General features: G+C 35.2%; 1 protein-coding gene across 1 annotated transcript in view; it reads left to right on the plus strand.

The window, feature by feature from the left end:
* Positions 1–17805, plus strand: part of LOC145992595 (pickpocket protein 19-like) — a 1169780-nt gene that overhangs the window by 459539 nt on the left and 692436 nt on the right. Inside the window, exon 3 of the mRNA XM_083128951.1 lies at positions 345–498. Coding sequence (XP_082985077.1) covers positions 345–498 — 154 coding nt within the window. The remainder of the gene's footprint in view (positions 1–344; positions 499–17805) is intronic.

Genomic DNA, 17805 nt, shown 5'->3' on the forward strand with positions numbered 1-17805 from the left:
TTTCATTGTGTTTCTAAATGTAGTTATCTTATGATCCACTGAATATTTGTAATTTAGATTGTCTGTTCAAGAGATTTAAACGTGAACCAAAAATTTGACTGGGATAAACATGCTCACATACGTAATAGTATACAATTCTATTTTGCTCCATGTATTTCGTTATGTTATTCTGACAACCACTTCGGTGAGTAACGCAAGTAATACTATGATACAATTATGAATCGTGCTACGTACATTCTACGGGATGTAATTAGTTAGCCACAGAGTTTTAGTTGTAAGTTGTTAACATTCAAATTATTTCAAACGGTTTTTTTAATTAACATGCAGTATTTATAATTACTTAGAAAATACAAGAACGTGGATAACGAGACGAGAGGAAAGGTGTACGATTTCTTATCTGAACTTGTGAATGTTATACCAGGAAATATGACAAGATTTCAGCAATATAAATCAATCTTTGACAATGGACGTATGAATTTCCACGATACATATATGCAGGTGAGTAACACGAAATACGTATATGTACTTAATGTGCTAGTATTACTTTGTATTTTGGGAAGAGGTGTTCTCAGAGTATCACATAATGAGGTCGTAAATAAGTGGTATTTAGATAATTAGGTAAATGGTACAGAATATTATTACTTGCAATGTTGATCTTTATTATTAACCAACATATTATAGGTCATACCTTACGGTTTGGAATAACTCCATTACTCTGCAATTCCAATTTAGAATAGAAAATAGCAGTTCTTTAATTGTCTTGATATATCTTTCGATAATTTTATTTCATCCTTTAACGTTTTCTAAATTACTCACTTTTTAATTAATTTCTGACTAGAAATATCTCGTGCGTTTTCCAATTTCAGTTGTCCGGAGATATAGTTGTAAAAAGTAGAGTATAACATTTTATGGGGAATCTCATATCCTATCCGTTACAGTGTCATAAAAATAAATGCTCCAAAATGTTCTAGAGTTTTCAAGTAACGGTAATAGTCCTTTGCATAACATGTGGAGGTAGAATTTCAGAAGTCTTTAATGTTTTTAGGTTATTTGAGATATCCCATGTTAATTTATGTGGTCCTGTTTCTTCTGTAAGGTAGTCAAATTTCATTTTTTATCATAATATTTTTATCTTGAAAAATCGTATACTAACGAATTAGCAATTCATGTCATATATTAACGTATCAAATAGTATGGAAAGTACACTGATCATACTTTCTTCTGTTTGGTGAATGTAGACTTCTATCTCAAAAGTTATTTACACTTTAATTTCTTCACACTACACATTTCCAAGGTCTAAACTTTGGAAAAGAAAACATACTGGTAGACCAAAAAATGGCAAATCAAAGACCTTTTTAATTCGGCGCTCCCCTTAGTAAGGTTCATTTAATTTTGCTAATCAGTAACATAATAATGTATATTTGTTACTTTATACGGCGTACGCTTTTAGGAGGAAAATGAGTTCAGCCAGTATGGTGCCAGGTCGGTTCCGCTGTTGCCAAACCAACTGCCAGCGTAAGAGAAATACAGATAATTTGCTGTGTCCAATATTCAGCTTTTTACACAGCTTATTTATATGTAATGTATGCACATTATACAATATTTGAGTACAGCCAAATATTTTAGTGAATATTTCTACACAGGATTATAATATAATATCAATGCAGGATAGAAAAGAAACGCGTACCTGAAAGAAGTTTTAAAGTAAATATTTTAGATGAAATACAAGGTTATCTATCATCATGGCTCTCGTTTCTGTTTTCTAATATCTTTCCCAGGAGATTTGAATAGGGTTCACCGATTTCTGTGGAAGATATTTTACCTTGCTTTATGTTTATTTTTTCTTTGGTGTCTCTACAACTGGTGCTAGCTTTCGAGGGCAACATTACTAACACTCACGGAACACACAATAATTTAACAACAGTCGAATATAACATAAGTTTTCCTTAATCACTTATGTCACATAATACTTATCCTCATCTTCGTGATTAGCCGAAGTGGAAGAAAAGCTAAGAAAAATAATGAAATCCATTAATCAATAAAGCCTGTATTGATTGATTGATTTTAATAACTACGCCTTCTGTGCCTCTTTTGGCTAATTTGCGTAGATGGGGATGATGATATTGAATAATGGACACTAACAAATTTCCATGCCAAGGCCGGAATTCGAATCCGGGACCCCAGGCGTTGTAGGAGATATTAGTTTATGGGTCAAGTGGCCAAAATCAAGAATTCGGTATATTTTGAATTAGTGTAATCAGATACGTTCAAAATAACACTTGGTACGAGGCCTATTATTTTATACGATGATTATGTGTTAGGAGATTTAAATTACAACCAATTTTCAAAATTTTGTTTATCTTGTTGGAACAGCGACGATTTTGGATTTGTTACTATCAACGTGACTCGGAAACCTAACAATGGTAAGTTTAGAAATAAAATCAACGACTTTTTAAACGTTGAAACGATATAAAATAACCATTAATCAAAATAAATAAATATGACAAAACATAAAATATTGTAGAAGATATTTCGAAATTACGAGAGTACATGTCCAAACGTTTCAAAGGTTGGAAATCAGAGAATCGAGGTTTTTACGAACAATACAAGCGTCAAGACCAACCTATTATAGATGCAATCAGCCGTCTCGGTAAAGAGATTAAGAGTGTGACAAAACAAAATAAAAACCTCAACAATGAATTGGTACCTCTTACTGCTAAAAATTATTCAGATTTTCCTCCTACGCCATTATCTAATATCCACACACCCCTGGTATTTAAGGAACCACCTGCTAAAGCAGCTATAGAAGAATCAGAGAAAATCGAGTTGGATCCCCTGGCAAGCGATTATTTGAGTACAGGAAAATTTGAAAAACATGAAGTATTTGGATTGTATCCAACTATGGAGGGTAATGAAGGTGTGGTATGGAAAATTGGCAAATCTAAAGTAACATTCGAAGGGGACAACATAAAAATTAATTTGGGTGAGAGACACAGCTGGTCCAGATATCCTGGTACCGTAGGACTATGGGAGCTCATTACCAAAAAGCAAACAAAAAATTTTGCAGAAGATGTTTATCAAAGTTACTCTGAAATTTTGACACTCTCTGATGCTTTGTACCAAAATAACGATGGCAGTCAAAAGCGTGTGAAATCAAGCAACGGGGATAAATACAAATATCTGATTAAACCTATCTGGAATCAATTAAAAACCGGTAGTGGTATAAAACAACACAATACTTTACATAAGGAATTTGTATGGGTAAACGATGTGAGAAAACTTATAGATATGTTGCTGGTTGTAGCAGGGGAGCAAAATGCTGGGAACAATAATTTCCAAAATGAGAAAATGGGTATTGTAAACATGATTAGTGACAAATTAGATAATTTTATTGTAAACAATCCTAAAGGTATTCGATACTTAATTACAATTATCAATAGTTTACCTCCTAAATTGTGGAATATATGAGAGGGTCGAGGTTTTGATAAATTATATTATAAATAAACTTCCGTTCGAGTTACACCTACCTGGTTACCAATGTTGTGGTCCTGGTACAAAACTTGAGAAACGAATAGAAAGAGGGGACAAGTATATTAATCCTCTGGATGCAGCTTGCAAAGAACGTGATTTTGCATAAAACACACACAAAGATCTGAATGATCGTCATGTGGCTGATCAAAAACTGGAAGAGGCAGCTTTTAGAAGATTAACAAATAGAGATGCATCATTAGGTGAAAAAATAACAGCGTTCGGTGCAACCATTGATATGAATACAAAACAAAAATTAGATTGGGGTTTGTAATATAAATACCCTGAAAAAAAATAATAAAACAACATAAAACCAAAAGGTGTTGTACACCAAATACCATATCATGATCTTAAAAATTTAAAACTTAATTAGATTTTAACTATAAAACAACGAGAAAAGAAGAGGCAATGTATAGCCAAAGGAAATGGAATGAAATTATTACTCAGTACGGCACAATTAAAACGATTGCAAAATACAAGAAAGAAAACACACAGTGGAGGATTTGCATTCAGCATTCCAGCTATCCTGGTTTTATTGGGGGCAGTTGGGAGCTTAGCTGGGGGTAGTGCTGCTATTGCCAAAACTGTGATTGGTTCGAAAAAAAATAAGGCAGAATTAGAAGAGCAAAAGCGTCATAATCTTGCCATGGAGAAAAAAAATAGGCAAAGGTGTGAAGTCTAGAGCACTCAGAAAATTAAAAAAAAGAAGCTCTTACCAACCAAGACATTGAATCTTTAATTAAAATATTTACAATTAAATACATCAGGGGGTTTTCATGTCTGATTCTCTCCCTAAAGGTAGTCCTGACTCTCGAGAATGTGGCGTGGTGAATTTGGACAAGTCCGAAAACATTTTGTACTCCATGGATATGCTATTATAAACAAATTGACAATGTTTTATTTTCGATTCTTAAGGAGTGGTACCGCCTACCGTATTAATTCGTTACTTGAAACATGTAAAAATATATTACATCGATGATCGTATTCAAGATTTCGATCAAATTATATGTGGCCATGTTTGCATTATGATGCTCAGAATTTTAAATAAAATACCAAACATCAAATTAAAAGATTTTCAAAAAGTTGTATTATATATTAAATATGGGAATATTTCATCTCTCCAGCGAGACTTCGGTTTTGAAACTACATCTTCACGATTATATTATCTATCCAAAATCCATAGCTCTAATAGCATTCTACAGTATGTATCTGATACCGAATGTAACAACCTACAACAATACTATATTAGTAGGTAATGAAAAAATAATTATTCCTCCTGGACAGTATAACTTATCTACTTTACAATATGAACTTCCAAACACTGTCTTGCTTTCTCGAAATTCTATAACACACAGAGTAGAGATTGTAACTACAAATGAAACATTAGACTTATCTACCATGGGAGAACTTTTAGGATTTGAGAACAATAGCAAATTAGAACCAGGTGTTAGGCACATAGGTAAATTTATAACAACATTCTTAGCTATTGAGACATTGAATATTCACTGTAACATTGCCAAAGGTATGATTATCAAAGCGGAAGAAAATTCGATTGGTAGCCGCAAGGAGACTGGTGTCATTGCTACATTTAAACCAAATTTCGAATTTATGGAACCCATCTTCTATTCCCCAATCCCACCAATCTATTTCCCTGTTTCTATTGATAATGTTAATTACATAGAGATAACAATTACAAATGAGAAAAATGAGATCATCGATTTTGCTGGTGCTAATCGCACAGCAATAATAGAAATTAATATTTAAAAAATATAAATAAATACCAAATGGAAAATATCGAGAGTTATGTATTATAGTCCTTTCCTCCAAACAGGAGGACACTTGCAAATTTGAATCAGCCCAACAAAGAGATACATTATGACATCACGGGGGGATGGGTTCATTCATCCACATAGATCAGATTTTATATAAAATTTGATATTGTAAAACAAAGTAATGGTGAAGTATATCCTCTCCCCGGGCCTAATGTAAAACTTATAGATAAATTTGTTCCATTCTTATTTTCTCAAATTGAAGTCAGAAAGCATGGTACAGTCATAGACAGGATTGATTGTCCTGGAATTATATCCACTACAGTGGGGACAATGAAACTGTCCAAATTAGAGAGTGCATATTATAAAGTTGGTGGGTTCTAAGCTGGTACAAAAATTCCAGCAAAAGTCACACAGCTCTGTTCCCCATGAGATTGCTATTTCGAGTCGTCTCTGATTATAAAGAAACTATGTGGAAAGGTGGTTTGAGTGTCATATTTCGCAGAGCACCTAATGATCATAATGCCATCATGACATACAAAACTTTAAATGCAGATGGAACAGCTAATGAGGCTAGTTTACCAGATGCTGCAATATGTGTGATCCAGTCTGTGGAGTTGCGAATGCCTATAGTTGAATATGAATCGAATTATGCTCTCAAATACAAAGCCAACATTTTGAAAAATCCCCAAATTCCGATACCGTTTTAAACATACCAATGCATTCAGAAGCCTGTGGAGGGTGAATTGTTTGAATTAGGGATGGCCAGATCCGGATCCTGGCGGATCCGAAATCCGGATCCGGTTGGTTCCGGATCCTAAGGATACGGACCCTAAAATTTTTCGGATCCGGATCCGTGGATCCGGGATTTTCAGATCCGGATCCGGATCCGCGGATCCGGAATTTTCAGATCCGGATCTGGATCCGGATCCAGAACTTTCGGATCCGGATCCGGTACTTTCAGATCCGGATCCGGTACTTTCAGATCCGGATCCAGTACCTTCAGATCCGGATCCGGTACTTTCAGATCCGGATCCGGTACTTTCAGATCCGGATCCGGTACTTTCTGATCCGGATCCGGTACTTTTGGATCCTGATCCGGAATTTTAGGATCCGGATCCGTTTTGCCATCCCACATGCGCTTCTTTGGAAAGTAAGAATGTGCTTATAACATATTGTTACATGCTAATATACATATATATATAATATACATACACACACACACACACACACACACACACATATATATATATATATATATATATATATATATATATATAGTGTGTGTGCGCGCGTGCGCGATTTGTAATTAATTAATACACTTACAAGGGAGGTCTAAGTCTTCCCCTCCGATTTCCCTGAAACTTGCAGGGCCCAAATGAAGAAATACGTGTTTTCTTGTTACGGCAAAAAATTGTTCTGGGGGGCAACCACCTCTCAAATGTCACGATGAGGACAAATTGACGTGAGGATCATCTGACCCCTGTGTCCCCCTCCGATTCTCATGAAATTTGATAGGTGTATAGAGAGGCCGTATGCCTTTTGTTTCTTCCTATGCTTATTTACGTGGTTTCGGGGTCAGATCCCCACTTCAATTTCTCCTCATCTTGACATTTGAGGGGGGGGGAATGAAAACACATAAATGTGAGACATTCCATTCCACGATGAAACCTTTAACACATATAACAAGATAGAAATGATATACAAAAATTATACAATTGTTCTACAGTTACAGTTCTACAAATTAAAATAAAAAAGTTCTGGATCTGGATTTCGGATCCGCTAGGATCCGGATCTGGCCATCCCTACTATACACCTGCCACGTTTCATGGAAATCGGAGGGGAACACAGGGGTCAGATCCCCACTTCAATTTGTCCTCATTTTAACATTTGAGAGGAGGTTGCCCCATAGAACATTTTTTTTTGCCGAAACAAGAAAACGAGTATTTCTTTATTTGGGCCCCACTATACACCTGCCAAGTTTCATGGAAATCGGAGGGGGACACATAAGTCAAATGCCCACTTAAATTTGTCCTCATATTGACATTTGAGGGGGAGGGTTGCTCCCTAAAACAGTTTTTAGCCGAAACAAAAAAAACACGCATTTCTTCATTTGGGCCCGTTTATACACACACCTGCCAAGTATCATGGAAATCGGAGGGGGACACAGGGGTCAGATCCTCACTTTAATTTGTTCTCATCTTGACATTTGAGGGGGTTTTGCCCCCTAAAACCGTTTTTTACCTGAAACAAAAAAAACACGAATTTCTTCCATTGGGCCCCTCTATACACCTGCCAAGTTTTATGGAAATCGGAGGGACACGGGGGTCAGATCCTTACTTCAATTTGTCCTCATCTTGACATTTGAAGGGGTTTTGCCCCTAAAACCGTTTTTTTAGCTGAAACAAAAAAACACGTATTTCTTCCATTGGGCTCCACTATACACCTGCCAAGTTTTATGGAAATCGGAGGGACACGGGGGTCAGATCCTTACTTCAATTTTTCCTCATTTTGACATTTGAGGGGGTTTTGCACCCTAAAACTGATTTTTAGCTGAAACAAAAAAAACACGTATTTCTTGCATTGGGCCCCACTATACACCTGCCAAGTATCATGGAAATCGGAGGGGGACACAGGGGTCAGATCCTCACTTTAATTTGTCTTCATCTTGACATTTGAGGGGGTTTTGCCCCCTAAAACCGTTTTTTAGCTGAAACAAAAAAAAAGCACGTAATTCTTCCTTTGGGCACCACGATACTGCCAAGTTTCATGGAAATCGGAGGGGGACACTTAGATAACCTCCCTTGTTTGTCTTACACTTTGTAATTATGTAACACTGCATATATTATAATGTTTTAATTTAATTTGTAGAACTGTAACTGTAGAACAATTGTATAATTTTTGTATAACATTTCTATCTTGTTATATGTGTTAAAGGTTTCATCCTGGAATGCAATGTCTCACATTTATGTGTGTTTTCATTTCCAATACATTCGAATGAATACATATTCGTTTCAATGGCATTTACAAAATCACCTCTGACATGTGTGCACGAGTGTGTTAGCCAATGCGTAGCAAAATATTGTAGGAACAACACTTGAAAAAAAATTCTTGTAGAACTAACGAAAAATTTCTTTGTAATCGAAGATCATAATACCCTTTAAGGTGTGGTAATATTATAATGGGATTGAGATATGAAACTCTCGGATCCGTATCCGGATTTTCGAATCCGGATCCAGATCCGAATCTTTCGGACCCGGATCCATATCCAACATTTTCGGATCCGGAACTCTCGGATCCGGATCCAGATCAGAAACTTTCGGATCCGGATCCAGATCCGAAACTTTCAGACCCGGATCCGGATCCGCGGATCCGGAACTTTCGGATCCGGATCCAGATCCGGAACTTTCGGATCCGGATCCAGATCCGAAACTTTCAGACCCGGATCCAGATCCGGAACTTTCGGATCCGGATCCAGATCCGTAACTTTTGGATCCGGATCCGGATCCGAATGGATCCGGATTTTTCGGATCCGGATCCGTTTGGCCATCCCTAGTTTGAATTTGATTTTTCTAATAAGATCCAATCTTTGCAATATGACAAGCCAGAGTTTGTAGCTGTGTTGTTTCAAACAGGGAGAGATGACAATCAGGAAAAGGATAGCAGTCAGTTTGATAATTGTAAAGTTAAACATGTGTATCTGAAGAATGGCACAAATGAAGTATTTCCTCGTGAAAATTACAATTTAAATATTACAGAACAAGATTAATTAAAATTATATAAAGCTTATAGTGCATATAAAAGAGAAACCGAAGGTAACATAGTTATGTATTATAATCCAGATGAGTTCATAATTCACAGACCAATGTTTTTAATGAATGCATCAAAATGAAAATTGGTAGTTATATATGATCGAACTAATATTAAATTGGTATGTGAATTTCATGAAACTCTACCAGAAAATATTACATGCAGTGCAATTTTAATTGTGGAGAAATCACATATTTATGATGTAAAAAAAGAAAGAGTGATAAAAAAAATTTAATAGGAGAGAATAATATATAAAAAATAGACTACATGTAGATTTTTTGTTATTTTCAAAATTTTGGTTTGATGTTAGGTTTATTTTTTTTTACATGTGTTGAGTGCAATTATTATTAACTTCTAAACTTAAGTGCCCCAAAGGCAAAGTATGGATTCCACACTCGAGAATACACCTCTTGTCGTCGTGTGGATCCAGGGCTACTTTTTTATTTTATTCGTTGTAATCTCATGGTTTGAGCTTTGTATTCTATTATCCTCTCAAAGTATCCTCGACTGTGAAGAAAGGCAATGAATATAATCCTGGAATGTTAGTTTGTTTTCCACGGTATCTTTGCACGTTCCTTTTGATTTCTTCGTGAAGCTGCTCTCTGTTCTGAATGTATACATCTTCGAACGCAAACCAACGAACTCAAAAATAATATCAGCGTTACATTCATCTTTTAACTTACCGAGAACCTTCTTGTTGTGGGAAGGAATTCCAAATCTGTTGGGTTGAGGGTAGGAAGAAGTGTCGAAATACCCAAGCATGGAAGGATGTTTAAGATCTTCGTAGAGGTTAGTTGTTTGTATGTCATAAATAAAACTATCGGTGTCTATGTACAAAATAGACAGCTTATTATTATAGAAAGGTTTCATAATATTATAATGAAATTCGAACATGTACAGTTTCGACAAGTCAAGAACTGTTGCACCAACGTAAATAGGTTTTCTGAATTTTATCAATTTTATATCTAGATTAAAAAGTGTCAATTTCTCGTTGTAAATTTTTCGCGATTTTAATCTAGGATCAGATAACAATTTTCTACGTTTATTGTTATCTGAAACCAATTTTATGTCTACATGCTTTCTGACGTTCTCCATCGTTTTTCCATAAACAGCATTATTCATTAGTTTATAAAAATCTTTATCTAATTCTGAAATGGCAGCTGTTCTGTGTCCCGTGTTGGTCTCAATATAAGATTTTTTACCATGGAAAGTGTTTGAACTTGAGAATTCTTCTCATATTTACTACCTGATCACCCTTCCCAATCAAAAACTGGAACTCTCCAGAGTTAACATAAGCTTGCTTTTATTAGAATCAGATGGACATTTAATTTCGGGAGCCGGAGGTAAATCGGAAAAAAATATCATGCAAATTATTTAGAAATTCAATGCCCACCTCAATAAACAGACCAAATTCACGATCGTCGAAACGATTAATATCAATTGAAATGGGATCTATCCACTCCAATCCTCCGTAAGAAAGTTTTTGTATCATTGCGAATCCGTAGAGATTGTTTACGTCAGCGTAAAATATGTAATTCGATGGTCGATTTGCATCGTATTGATTCTCAGACATGTGAATATTGTTTGCCTTTGCATGTCTCTGCGAGCATTGCACCATTCCCCCACGTATCCCCCTTTCTATGAAAAGTAACATGTCCCCGTCCGATATCAATTCCAACTTGATCCTGCACTGGAGCAACAGAGCAGACCACGCCAAACCAGGAAGACTTTAGAAGTATGCTGGATCTAATTTATAAATATTTATTGCTGTTTTTCTGAATACCTGAAAAACATCAGCAAGTATTGTTACGTCTAATTTGAGATGTGCATCGTGATAATCGCCGAGAGTATTGCATCTCAATTCCTTCCATATTAATTTCGCATGTTCGTATTCTTCATTCACAATTCCGGTTTTTTCAGTTGACTGAAGAATTCTTTTTGAGGTGGGAGAGTGTCATCGTCAAATTTAGATTCATCGGTTACATATTCGTAAGGAAATTTTTTTACGTTTAATCAGTTCTACGTGTATGTTGGGAAAACTAGCTTTTGTAATTTTAAATGGTTTGTCAGTAAGTTAACTCGCTAAAGCATCGAGACTTGTCCAGAGGAATCTAAAAGAATCTAGAAACCTCATTTCTATGATTTCATTTGTTCCTGTAATTTTAACTTTCTTATTTATAGAAATATAACATTCTTCGTTTTGAGCGAGAATATCTATTTCTTGCGTATCGTATCCAAGATTCCTAATTAAAAAATGGAAGTCGTAATTTTATCCATTGTGAAAAAAAATATTCGTACGAATTTAGGCTTCTGGATTTTGAGGTTGCAGGTGTTACAAATTCCACTAATGTAGTTTCCGGTGAAATGATTACGGTGATATACTTTCCGATTCTCATCCGTGAAATGTTGATCACACACCTGACACGTTTAAATGTTGTTGTAAGATTGAAGTTCATCACTGGATAATGGAAGCATTAGTTTAGATTCTCATAAGAGGTTGCCAATATTCTCAACCTCCTCCACCATCATTTTAAAAAAGAGTTCAATAACATTCGGTCCGCGATATATATATATTGTTTATTTATCCTATTCTGCCAAACAACAACATATCCAAAACTATTTTGATCATGAAGCTGGTACGGTGTTGTGGAAGAAAATTCGGGATCCGGATCGCAATCAGACAATGGTTTGAGAAAAGCCTCAAAGTCTGCAATGATAATGGCCGGATGCTGCAACAAGGCCTTGTGCATTTTAAATTCTTCGAATTCATTTGCTTTGGGCATTAACATGCGAGCCGGTCTGTTGACTCCACAGTAGACTTTATGTTCAGCAAGTTTCTTTTGGCAATTTCTTGATTTTGGAAATATTGGTAATTACTTTGGTTTTAATTGCCGAATACAGTTAAACACCTTGGACAAACTTCGATGTGTGCATGAAACTTGGTTGTTTGATTTCTGACAAAGCGGGAGAGTGAACGAATTAGCGTGTAATGATGAACATCATTGTCAGCAATGAGAAGCAGATTGATTTCCACGGCTTCGTCATCAACAGTATTAGTTATCCTAACAGGACGCACAAAATGTTTAACTGAATTATACGAATATACATTTATAGCTAATCGTTTTCCTTCTCCATTTCGTGCCCTGTTTTCAAACTTTGTTATGTCAGAAATAGCAACAAGGTATTCGATGCCTGTCATAGCACATTCAATCTCGTCCACATATTGTGTGTAATGACTAACCTGTTGCGGATTATTTGAACAATGAACCGGGTGAGGCGCCGCTAAAATACACCACATAAAACACTTATTGTCAGTGTTATGAATGTTCAGCACAGCTCTCTTATGCTGAATTTCTACCGGAAGTGGAAGGTAGCTTGAAGCAGAAAAAGGTGTGAATTTGTTTACATAAGCGATTAATCTGTGAGGACTTCTACATAAAGACCAACCTGATCCCTTAGCCTCGAATTCATCGTGTTTCCTATTCAATTCACTAGTAAGATTAGAATAAAGAACTTTCAAATTATCAATGTCTGCCAAATAAGGAACTTGGTTTTTCGTTTTGTGAAAAAAAAAATATTTGTTGTACCATTGGTTTTCTCAAATTTACAGATTAGATCAACTTATACATTTATGGAGTTGTTTTCCAGTTTGTTTTTCAAAATATTTATGATAGATGTTTTAATTTCACTCAAAAAATCTAGAAATATCACAGCCTAGTTTCGAAGTAAAAAGAAAATCCAGGAGTTGGTGGTTGAATGCAGATCTAATCGGCATTTGGTAATTTGACATCTCATTTGTTTGGAAGTAGAAGCATCAGCTTCAGGATGATCAATTATTTTTTTCAATGTTCCATGTCCGGTTGATGGCTTGCAAATTTTCAGGTGTTTACTTAAATGTGCAATGATAATTATTTTTTCGCATTGAGGACAAGGCTTAGTAGGTAACAAACGATTTATTTTCGAACCTGTTTCGCTGCACCTTGCCATATGGTTACTAATATTAGTTTAGGAGATTAATTTCCAACAAATAACATATTGGATGAACTTGGTAGATGACAATTTTTGTAATATGCTTTAAGTAAATAACAATAAGATGCACAATCAACTCAAAATTCAATAAGATTGTATTTACTAGAAAAAAACACTTTTAAACTTACGATAATTGATAGAATGTAACTTAAAAAAAAACAATAGTTATAATTATAATTTTTTTTCTGCTCTGGTATTTATATATAAATTTTCTCGGAAAAAAATCCAAATTAAATACAAATACAAATTCATGCAAATTCAATCTGTGTGAAAAATGACTTGAACCACCTTCAAAATAAAATAATGTTAGCTATTACGATAAAATTTTCAGCTATGTTATTTATACAGAATTTCCGGAGACAACAAGTAACATCTGATCACATGAAAACTCAATCTGATCGAAATTACTATGAAAAAAAATCACTTGATACACTTTTTAAAACTTAAAATAATAAATAGTATGTAGATTTAAAATAAATAAAATACTTAATTTTTAACACTGCAGCAACACATCCGTACTCTTCAAACACTCTCACGATACTGACTGATCTGTAATGCGATAACCCTTTAAGTAACCTAAGCGGGGATATAAATATCCGAAAGAGTAAGTCAATCAGAAGACACCCATTACGTCATAACCAACAACACGTTAGATACGGGTCTGCGTAATAACTTGTTGCGTAAACATTGCACAATAGTTTACCTTACGAGCCATCGCAATGTTGTGTAATTTAACTCGAAAGAAATTATGACACTCGTACCAAGTGTGTGGTGAAATAACACAGATTTGCAATAGTATAAAATCAACAAAAACATCATCAAAATAGGTTTTCCATTGTAGTTAAATTAATAAAAATAATAGGCATCGTACCAAGTGTGAGTTTGAATCCCCGAAAATACACTGCTTGTACTTATAAAAAAACTGGAAAAACCCACAGGTGTCTGTCAAGTAAACCGGAAGTAGACCGGAAGTGAATTTGTGTGGGTGTGGGTGGGTGTAGGTGTTACGTACTTTAACTTGTAAGAAATTATGACACTCCTACCAAGTGTGAGGTGAAAAAATCACAGAGTTGCAATAGTATAAAATCAACAAAAACATCATCAAAATAGGTTTACCATTGTGCTTAAATTAATAAAAATAATAGGCTTCTTACCAAGTGTTATTTTGAACGTATCTGATTACACTACTTTTTGAGGATACTAATTTTCCTTTATACCACAGTAACATGGTTTAGAATGGATGCCAAAAAGACATGATTGCAATCTCGAAGTGCTAGCTAATAGAAATGGCGGCCAATACAAAATGCCGGAGGTTGACATTCGAATACATTACTATATCTCTGAAACCAAAGTCCCGATCTCAACCAACTTTTGCTTCTATGAATGCTTAATATACGTTTTATATTTAATGTTATCTTTAGTGTTTCGATAGGAGCAACCGTTAAGTAGCCAATCACGGATTTGGGAAAAGAATCGCATTTTTTACTATTAATTTTATATTTGTCATTAATATGTTAAAAATATAGGCATCTTAGAAGAAAATGTTCCGAACAAAACTTTGTATCGTAAACTCTTATCTTTAATTTGACATATTACACTTGTTCGTTTTCACTTTAGAATCCATATAAAAGAAATGAATTATGTAGTGTGTGCATCGAATTCTTCTAGTTGCATGTGTGTTTTTCCTAATTAATTACACGTATTGTAACTAATATTGACTATTATAGTATATTATTGTTACATACATACGATCACATTTAATAATAATATAATAATTGATAATAGTATTGTTATTATTATTATTATTATTATTAGTATTATTATTATTATTATAGTTGTTTTTCTGTTGTGGTATTAACTAGCCATTAATATTGTTTAATTGTTACCGATGTTCATGGAAGAATGTTATTGATTTATTGAAACTAAATGTTTTTATGCGTCACCACTTAGGCTCTTTTCACCCTTCATATTATATGAGGCCAAGCCCCTTACAATGTACTGTATAAAAAAATCACCATGCCTGTCTCTAAAATTTCTTTACCAAGGCTAAAAATCGAGGCAGTACTGGACACTCAGCACAAGTATTCCTATTAGCAATACACAGGAGACCATATATACAACCATATAAAGGTAGCCTCCCCAATGGCTTAGTGTAACGTCGTCGGGTTGTGATCAAGGGGACCGGGGTTCGATTCCCTGTGGAGGCACAAAGTGGGTCGGATCTCATTTTATACTGTAGGTCCACTCCGGATTTTCTTATTTGTGCATAAAATGTACTTAAAAAGAATCTTTCAAATCAAACAACACTACAAGGGATTTTGCTGGTCCGTAGGTTCAGCCGCCAGAGCCTCGTTGGTCTCCAGGACTGCAGTTGCTGAGATGAAGTACGTGGAAATGATTTTAACATTTCGGAGTGTTCAGAAGAACATAATAACATTCGTGTATACTCGTTATTAGATTTTACAGCCGAAATGTCTGCTTTCAAGAAATTGAAAATCTGTAAAAGCAGATGACGTGGGGGAAATGCATTCACCATGAGACATAGACAGATTTGTGCAGTGCTGGCGTGTGCAGAAATTTTGATTGAGAATAAAGATGCATGATTTATTGCTCAAAAATTTCGTCGCATGTGTCGAGCCAATTTGACGAATATCAAGATGCTTCATCCTCCCATTTGTTTTCTGAAAGTCCTTGCTCATCAAAGCATGAGAAGAAACCCTTGAAACGGACCCTCACAGATGAACACATCGTATACATCAAGAATTGTTTTTCGTGTGACAAAGTAAGAAAATACAAAAGAATGAGAAGATCAAGTGAAACACTTACTCAGGTTCCTAAGCTGGGATTGATATGATATTGCATGTACCTGCAATTGAGTGGAAAAATCATCGCAATCAAATTTAGGGAGATCTTAGCGGCAGAAGAATGTTATCATCAATCTTGTTATTTTACCTACACCAAATTCAGTTCAGATACACCTGGAAACATTGGTGAAAGTAGTTAAGCAAGAAAATGGGCAAGTAAATAGTTATTGTATATATTTTATCCGAGCAATTTGAGGGTTGAACCTGAAAGTCACTTCCTTTCAAAACAATTAAAGATGATAATCAAATATAAGAGTCTGCGGAGAAAAGTTTCCGTTATAGCTTGTACCAAAAATTTGGTTCCTCCTAATGTATTCCAGCATAGATTGTACGTTAGGTAAATGACTTAGGATTTGCTTTTTGTAAACTATCTGAGGACGTAAATCATATTAGAGGCAGCTCTTGAAATGGAAAAATGTAAATTGAATGGGTGTTTGGTCGACACTTGGAGTTTGCTGAGGGGATGCTTCTATAGCAAAATATAACTGGGGAGATAATTTGCGAAAATTTCGCTACCTTTGGGGATACCATTCCCAGGCTTCCCCCCTAACTTTATGCTCTGATTAGAAGATCACATTTTGGTTAAGGTAGGGGGAAACCCTATTCATGGAGCTGCTAAACACTTAAAGGAAGGTTTGATAGTTGTAGAAAAACCCCATCATCATCTCACGAGCTTTACATGAATTAAGTAGTTATACTTCCTAGAAAGATTGGCTGGAACCTTTTACATAGTTGCAATTTTAAATCACCTAAGCTAGAAATGTAACTATAGTAAAGTTTCAGAAATAGATACAGCGTTGTGTATAGAACAATTGCCTAGAATTGTTTTTTAAAGTATGTAATCTTGCATACACGAAACTAATATTGCAATACTTTGTTGCTTTCTACAGATAACTAAAGTACTAGTAGACCTTTGTGGAAAGTAGACTACATTTTATGGCAATAACTATATTGACACGATAGGAAGTCCCAACCTCACTTAATGTTGTACATGTACAACTGTATGGTGTACATTGTCAGAGAGATGAATGCTGCTTGTTTGTCACACGAACCAGAATTCTTGATGTATGTACACGATGTGTCCATCTGTGAGTGCTCATTTCACGGGTTTCTTCTCATGTTTTGATTAGCAAGTATACAAGTATGTTATGGTGTTCTTCTGAACACTCCCAAATCTTAACTTCATTTCCACGTACTTCACCTAAGCAACTGCAGTCCTGGATACCAACGAGGCTCTGGGTCTGAACCGACGGCCAGCACAATACCTTATAGTGTTGTTTGATTCGAAAGATTATTTTTATGTACACTTTATGCACAGATAGGAACATCCGGAGTGGGCCTACAGTATAGAGTGGGATCAGAACCACTTTCTGCCTCCACAGGGTATCGAACCCGGGGCCCATGATCACAAGGCGACGATGTTACACTGAGCCATCGGGGAGGCCACTTTTATATGGTTATATGTATGGTCTCCTGTGTATTGCTCATATGAATAAATGTGCTGAGTGTTCCATCCCGCCTCGGTTTTTACCCTGGGTAAAGAAATTTTATAGACACGCATGGTGAATTTTTATACAATGTAAGGGGCTTGGCCTCATATAATATAACGGGTGAGAAGAGCCTAAGTTCTGACGCATACAAAATTTTAATTTCAATCAGTCGACATTCTTCCATGAACATCGGTAACAATTAAACAAAATTAATGGCCAGTTAATACTACAAAATCAAAAATTACTTTTATTATTATTATTAATAATAATAATCCTAATATCAATTTTTATGATTATTATTGATGTAATTTTATG

This window comes from Lepisma saccharinum, chromosome 9, assembly GCF_977018435.1.
Source record: "Lepisma saccharinum chromosome 9, izLepSacc3.1, whole genome shotgun sequence".
NCBI lineage: Eukaryota > Metazoa > Arthropoda > Insecta > Zygentoma > Lepismatidae > Lepisma > Lepisma saccharinum.